This window comes from Poecilia latipinna, unplaced genomic scaffold (genome assembly GCF_001443285.1).
Source record: "Poecilia latipinna isolate Pla-1442-1.1 unplaced genomic scaffold, P_latipinna-1.0 Scaffold590, whole genome shotgun sequence".
NCBI lineage: Eukaryota > Metazoa > Chordata > Actinopteri > Cyprinodontiformes > Poeciliidae > Poecilia > Poecilia latipinna.
Window position 1 is genome coordinate 292,651 of NW_015113206.1, and position 7,689 is coordinate 300,339.

The window sequence follows — 7,689 nt, forward strand, 5'->3', positions numbered from 1 at the left end:
CTCAGTTTCAGTCTCATTTCACAACATCTCTATGTTCTCACTGGCCTGTCTGGTGGGGCCATTGGCTTACACTTGTTCACTATTTTATAGCCATCAGTTTGGCTTTGGGTCAGAGTTCAGACACTGTGTGAACAACCGTTTTATATTTCAGTCCAATTTGAACTCATTATCTTTTCGAAACGACAGACCAGTTTGGATCACTCATTGTTTTCACTTCTGCTTTAATTATTTTAGCATCTCTTTCATTGCAGCCAGGCAAATGTTGCGCTTCAAAACAAAAAAGTATACAAATATTTTTTATGCAACACAAAATGAAAGCAGTAGCATTCACTAAATGTATGTTTAAAATATCATTTATACAAATATGCTATATTTACTGCTATCCAGAAACATGTTTTAGCACATTAGTCCCAGTTTGCATCACCGCACATGCAGTACTGCTCCTGATCTCCAGGATGCGAAGGTTGCATCTATGGACAGGCGCGTCGTCTGGAAGCATGAGGTGTATGACTGGCAAAGGCATGAAAGCAAAACACTCGTGTCGCTTTAAGGCCAGATAAATGCCAACATCTGCCCACCTTGGACACCACCGTGTCTTCTTCTTCATCTGTTCTTGGTACGTTTCCAAAACACTCATTGATGTTAAATATCAGATGAAGGGAATTTTGATGGTACAGTCCGGTATTTCATTCATATCCATGTTTTTTTTTTCTTTCAGATTCATCTTTTTTTTTTTTCTCCAAAGTCCTTCATGTTTTGCAAAATTGTGCAAGATTTGCACTTTCCATGTTGGTTTCAGACCTGGATGACCGCATATTGTGTGTGTGTTTTTTTTAAACACATCCCCTGCATAATCTAAGTATTGTATTGGTATGACTCCACAAAGGTGATCTTAAAATAGTATGCCTTTCAACTTGATTAGATCGATAAGCATAAAATTTATTACCCAGGATGAATATTTGACCTCTCAAAGTGGTGGATTTCCTGAGACAGAGTTAGCTCTTAAATGCATTCTATACATTTTTAATTGTGTTAAGGCTTAATGCTAAACTGTTATAGCAATTTTAAAACCACCTTTACCAGAACATTCAACGGTTTCCAATTCGGACATTTGGCTGTTGTGTCAAGACACAGTTGAAAAATTCAGCGATCACGTCTACAGAGATATCAGATCCAAAAATACCAGTGGAGAGAGGGGGTGCAAATCAGTCCCACAGCATGATGGTATCACCACCCTGCTTGCAGTGTTTTCAGGTACGAATGCATAATCTTTGTCTCATCTAATCATATTTATTTTGCATGGAAAACAAATGAAGACTATGAAGACTGACACAGATAAAGCTGATGTTACACATGAAAAATATTGGCGATCCAGGACTGAAACTAATGCGGCAAATATAAATCATGCCCAATCAGTAATATAACATTTTTTGTCCAGTGTAACACAAATTAAGCACCAGTAGCATCTCCATATTTTAACCCGTTTCCCACTGTAGGAGTTTTCATATGGTATCAAACTAGTCCAAGTAAAGCCTTTGAGACAGTTACATAATAACAATATGCTGTACCTTGTTTAAAAAAAAAAAAAAAAAAAAAACATTGGCGTGTACCTTCTTGTTGCGTCCGTCTTCCATATCGAGTGTTTTTCCCAAAGTGTCACTTCATAAGTACAATAGTGACATTCAAGATTGTAAAGTCTGCTAGGTTTGCTTAGCAGACACAGGTCTCTGTTTTGTTGCCATGTGGTTTAACCGTTATTGGATTATAAATGAGGAGCTGGAAATGAGTCACAACCGCCAAACCTGGCAACGCAGTCCCAGAAAATTTCAAGAACCGTTTTTGCTTTGGCAAAGGTTTAGTTTTCTTCACATGAAAGAACCATCTGCAGAGGACCGGAAGATGCTCAGAATTCCCCCCTCGGTCCCCTTTCAGGCACGAGGAGCGGCTGAGGAAAGCAGTCGTCAGTGGATCTGGAGTCCTACGATACGAATAACAGAGCATGTTCTATGGTTTCTTCTGGGGATCTAGTAGAAAATGTCTAAAGGAAGGCAAAGCTACCAGTGTTAGTAAATGTCACAGAGTGGTACATCGTCCCCTTCAGAGTTCTGGATGACCCACTCAATAGCGTCCCAGCCCTATGGATGGACAAAAGACAGTGAGCACAAACGTACAAAATACTGTAAGAAATGCTATGAATGTTAATGTTCACTTCTCTGGCAGCTAAAGTGTTACCACAAAAAGCAAAGTAACCAAAACATGACCTTATATGCAAAGGTCATATGAGGATAACACATCTTTATTATTTCATGTAATGAAGTGAGTTTAACAAGTATCACCACTTCTAAATGTTCTCACTTTTAAAGTTCAATCTTTCCGGTCTCGTTTGGACATTTTCATAAAGCAACAGACGTCCGTCTCAGCAGGACAGTTTAGCTCTCCTGCACACACTGTCTTTGAGTGTCTAGTGATGAAAAGATATTAAAACTGGGAGCCATGTTGATCTTACATCCCTCTAAGCCTGAATAAATGAACATCGGACTTTTGAGTTTTCTAAAACGTATCTTCAGACTCGTGTCTTTCAATTTGACAAATATGTGATACATTCTGTTGGTCTGTCACATAAAATCCCAATAACAAACATAAAGTTTGTGGTTGTAGCGTTACAAAGCATGAATGCTTCTGCAAGGCAGAATTTAGCTAAAGATCTTCATTCAAAGAGAAACTATAGATAAAAAGGTTTTATTTCCGTCTTACCTTCCGGGCGTTGGCAGACATGCTCCTGACCATCAGGCCCTCCAGATAGCTGCTCAGACTGACTCCCTTCACCGTGATGATGGCTTCCTGTGTCAGTACAGTACTGAGGAGCAGACACGGACACATACAGAAAGATAAGAAGTGACCGTCGTGACATCTTGGGAGATGTCGCATCTTATTGTCCTCCTAAACTTCGTGTAACATGCACTCTCTGACAACAATCTTCAAGAAATTAAGTGAAAAATGGAGAGATGGTGACTTACACCTCTGGGTTTTCTGGGTGTGGTGTGTAAACAAGCCTCTCATCTACGGATATCAGGTTGGTGAGAGTAATCTGGTGGGTACAATTTATTCAAAATATGTTACGACTACGACATTTATATGTACATTTTTATACTGGAGAAATAATGATTACAGATAGGTGTAAACTGTGCCACAGTTCACCCACTCACATTGGCAGATTTTCAGGTTCAAAGGCAGCACATTTCTGAATAAAATGTTGGGACTGACTCACATTTGTTGAGCACAACTCCATCTTTTTCACCTCTGGGTCAACTATAGAATGTTCCTTCACATATGTCTGTGTGTGGTTGGTCCCCAGTATCTACACACACATAAATACTCAAGCCAGTCTGAAGGAAGATGCTTCAAGAACAGTGACAGGAATAAACTCCCTGTTTATGACCTAAATGTAGAAATGTTTCTGAACATCTCAGTGGTTTTGACTGACCGCTCGTACAATAGACGGTAGTCCCCACTCTGTGCTGAGGAGTCTGTGGCTGTGAAGGCGTCCCTCTGAGTCCAGACTGCGATCCAGCACATCCACGCCAACCACATTGGGGTTCATGGGGTTGGGGTACTTCCTCATGGCAGCCTTGATCACAGTCTCCCACGGGTAACTGCACACAAATCGGAGCATAATTAGTCAGAAGCAAGAAGATGGAAAACATCAAATATTTGCTGTTGTCGGACAAAATAGGGCTTGCTCTGTGTTGTAAAAGAAAAAAAAGAATTCAATCTACCTGGGTTACATAAAATGATGTAAACACATCTATAACATCCAAAATTCTCTGGTGCTCTTTTCCATCTTCAGCTAATGTTCATGTTACCATTATGGCAGCCTTGCCCTATTTATATATATACTCTTGTTCTCCTTCTTTTTTATAATATCAAATATACAAAATAAACCAAACAAAGTTTTTCTTTCAAATTAGGGAGTCGCTGCTATAACACCTTTGGGGGCTCGTCTGGGATGCACAACAACAAATCAGGATGCTAAGGAAGAGCTTGCATAATTTGTGCAACATGCTTCAAATTCAGATCATGTTATTTACAGCAGCTTTGCTATGTTTTGTTTTGTTTTTTTCTTCCAAAAGGGATCAGGGATAACATTATATCCATTGAGAGGTGACGTTAACAAAAATGATTGTTCATCACACATATTAGTGGACGGGCTCTTTTACAGCCTCAGAGTGACAAATGACAGTGAAAAGTTACAGTTTTCTGCCATTTGGGGTGATCCCAACACATGAGACGCGATAGTGATGGCACCGTCAAAAGTTGAACATTTTTCAACTTTCTTGTATTGCATCGGTTACCCACATGTGCACGAGCTTTAAATTTTACACGCACAAATTTTGTCCACCACTTGGAGGAGGAGGGCAAGTTGCCACCTCATTGCACATGTTCCACAGGAAATGAATGGAGAAGTAGCGACACATCACCTCCCGTGTCTATCCCATTAGTCAGCAAGTGAACATTGTGTCCTAAAGGCTGTTGTGTTAAAATCAGGAACAATTTAGGTGAGTGGAGTGATTTAAGCAAGTTTGACAAATTGCTTGTTACACTTCAGCCCATGCAGAGTCGAATTGTAACAACTGGATGACTGGGTCACCTCATCTAGAAAACTCAAGCTCTGCTAGGGTTTTCCTGGTCCGCAATGTATTTATCAAAGTAGGTTTATTTTGTTGTTGCTTCTTTGTTTTGTTGCCAATATGGATTCCCTTTTTTTGGTTCAGAAGGAGGGGCTTGCCCAGGGCATCATTAATGCAAAAACCGCCACTGCCCATTGGTCAAACAGGATTTACTGACTGAAAAACAATCATTATGAAGCTACATATTTCACCATCGCAGAACTACAATAACATACAGATTGTTTGAAGCTTTAATAAAGCTCAAAACAACAAATCTCAGCGGTACCAACCTGAAAATATGCTCGGTGCTCCAAATCTTCATCATACCAGTGAACGTGTTCTCCTCACTGTTAGAAAAAAAAAGAGAAGAAAATCCAAAACTACACCTTATCGGACCATCATTATCATCATATAAGGAAATAGATCCGAGATGTTGGAACCGGGCCTGAAAGCTGTGGATGAGCTCACGACAGTCAATGAGACGAGCCCAGAGGACCCATCACCGTGGTTCCTGTCATGTCTGGGCCGTGCAAAAACTGCGCAAAAAATCCTCTGCTGATTCCCAGCCAGAAAACAGATAAAGGGATAAAGAATGGCTGGGACAAGAGCCGGTGCAGCAGCCGATTAACAAAGTGTCAAGAGTCACCGAGTAGCATGCGGCATTCTGCTCTATGGTGCCAAAATAAAACGTCGCTGACCTCTTTAATCAACGTTTTATTGAAATGTGAAGCCCAGAAATATCATTTGAATTCATATAAAGACGAATATCAACCACGCACAATGCGGCTGCAGCTCTGAATGATATTCATCCCAGCAAAATGATTTGGCGATACTTTTACTGTGGTGAACCCACGGACAACTGCCCACGGGGCTCTGCTCCTTCCTGTCTGCTCCGTCCGGCTGACGTGATGCAGCTGATGCTTTGCTGCTGCATCCGCCTCCCTTTGTGCGCATGCGCATAGCATCTTCGCTCCCTCCACCCTTCTCCCTCACTCAGCCCCGCACAAGTGGAAGAAAAGAGGCGCGCTGTGTCAAGTCACCCAAGGACAACGCGAACCGCACCGGAAATTCATTTAACGACCTTCAAATAATAATAAAGAAAAGATAAAAGGTCACTAGTGACACACACACACAATAAAACCTTTTTAATACTAAAATCTGGACCGTAAATTGACAAAAGCATTGTCATGAGTGATAAAACCCTGAACTAAATATCACAATTATTATTATATAATATAAGATACAGGCACATCAAAATAAATTGAATACAAATTCTTTCTACTTAAGAAAAAGAGTTGGATTTACAATGTTTTTAACTTACAGTTGTAAAAATTATCTTTTTTATCAAGTGGAAGGAAATTAAATCAAGTAACGAAACACAGATTAACACATGCCTACAAACTGTTGACTTAAAAGATTAAAGTAAACAAAAGAAATACCCCCTTCCCCCCAAAAAAAAACTGTTTGATAGTGCAGAAAGAAAAATATAATGATAAACAATATGTATTTCAAAGTCATTTAAACGGAAAAAAAAATATTTAACAAGTCTATCTCCCTTGGGAGATTGCTGCAAATAAATTCTGCAAGAAAACTAAAAATCTAACCTCATTGGTTCTCAGATGAGACTGTAGCACAACCAATATGGCTTTGGATGAGGAATTTATTTGGCCAGGGACTTACGGTGTTAGGACATCAGAGAGGTGTACAATGGTGTAAACTGTTGGACATCAACAAGATCTTACAATCAAGTAAAAAATTACCGCTAGCTAATGAAGAGATGCTAAAACGTGAATAATGTGCTCTCTTTTGATGCCTAGTTTGGTCATTCATCTCTGTTCCCTTGTTCTCCCCATAAAACACTTTAAACCACATTGCGTTAATATGAAACTGAATATCAACATGGCATGGGCATTAACGTCACAGTATGAGTGCAGATGGCACGCTTCAGACTCAAAATGTGCAATAAAACTGAAAAGGATCCAAGTGCACAACCCTAAGGTACTTCACACTTCATCTTCCTTGATGACGCTTCTCAAGGATCTTTCTCTAAGTCCTTCAAATACCAACAAGTCGCCTAGAAACCGTAACACAAGAACCAACCCAGAGTTAGACACACTAAAACGGATTCAAAGACTTTCAGATTTCATCATAAAAAGCATCTGTATCTTAACAAGCGGCTTTAGGTGCCTCTTTATTTTTATTTCCAACAAACACCTGTGCATTCTTTTGAAAGATAAACCGGAAGTGTAAGATAGGATGGTGTGTGACTTTCCCCTCCCCTTTCACGGGTCTGGGGTGCAATTCGTAGAAGCAGCCTCGCATTGGAGGATAGGATGGTACCTTGAGGAGAAATTTGCTGTTGGACCAGCGGCCCCCGTCCATTTCACTCTGGATGCAGATTCATTAGTTTGCACTGAGCGGGATCGGCAAACAGTAGCGGTATCAGCTGCATCTGCGTGACCTTGCGCTGACTGTAATATCAGAGGGATTTCAGAAAGCAGCTGCGCGGTAAGGTAAAGAGCATCCCTACAGGCGCAGGGCAGCAGAAGGCGACATCGGTGCCGATTGTTATTGTGTTTTAATGCGTGCTTCACACACATAAGTAATTAGTTAAAAAAAAACAACAACAACAACATATAGATCATTTGTTTTGATTCGAAAGTTTAAGCTTTTGGTCACTCTGGGACGAAATGTAAAGGAATCGGATTGGAAGCAGGCCTGGGTAAGCCTTGCATTGCAGTTTTAAGGCCGCGCTGCTTCCCGCTGAATGTAAATTCTAAGACATACAATAAAGCTCCTTCAATATATATTTGAACCAAAAATATAATATTACATTGCCAGCCGTTTATTCAGATGGTGATGTGGATCCTGTGCTTAGTTCGTCGGTGGAGCGCATGGTGGATGGCAGATGCTGCAGTAGCGCTTGATCCGCTCCGAAGAAGAGGAGGAGGAGGAGGAGGCAGGGGGCTGATTTTTATTCTTTTTTTTTTTTTTTTTTGTTAACCAAAAAAAAAAAAAAAAA

The 7,689-nt window shown here is 40.3% G+C and overlaps 2 protein-coding genes across 4 annotated transcripts in view; one reads left to right on the forward strand and one right to left on the reverse strand.

Moving 5' to 3' along the window:
- Window positions 1-204: 204 nt before the first annotated feature.
- Window positions 205-7,623, reverse strand: prelid3a (PRELI domain containing 3A). 2 transcript variants are annotated; one of them, XM_015042473.1, is made up of 8 exons: window positions 7,501-7,623; window positions 4,958-5,014; window positions 3,485-3,653; window positions 3,269-3,358; window positions 3,018-3,088; window positions 2,755-2,857; window positions 2,059-2,135; window positions 205-1,978 (listed from the first exon to the last, which is right to left on the reverse strand). In XM_015042473.1, the coding sequence occupies exons 2-7, from the start codon at window positions 4,990-4,992 to the stop codon at window positions 2,064-2,066; spliced, it is 540 nt and encodes a 179-aa protein (XP_014897959.1). In that variant the 5' UTR covers window positions 4,993-5,014; window positions 7,501-7,623; the 3' UTR covers window positions 205-1,978; window positions 2,059-2,063. The 2 variants fall into 2 exon arrangements, with proteins under 2 accessions (XP_014897959.1, XP_014897958.1); XM_015042472.1 differs by lacking the exon at window positions 7,501-7,623 and having other exon boundaries at window positions 4,958-5,438.
- The window catches only part of LOC106953590 (elongation of very long chain fatty acids protein 4-like), a 9,756-nt gene continuing 9,005 nt past the window's right edge, over window positions 6,939-7,689 (forward strand). Inside the window, exon 1 of one of the 2 annotated variants that reach the window (XM_015042471.1) lies at window positions 6,939-7,175. The gene's annotated coding sequence lies outside the window, so the exon portion shown is untranslated. Of the gene's footprint in view, window positions 7,181-7,689 lie in introns of both variants that reach the window. The other variant, XM_015042469.1, reaches the window with a different exon arrangement.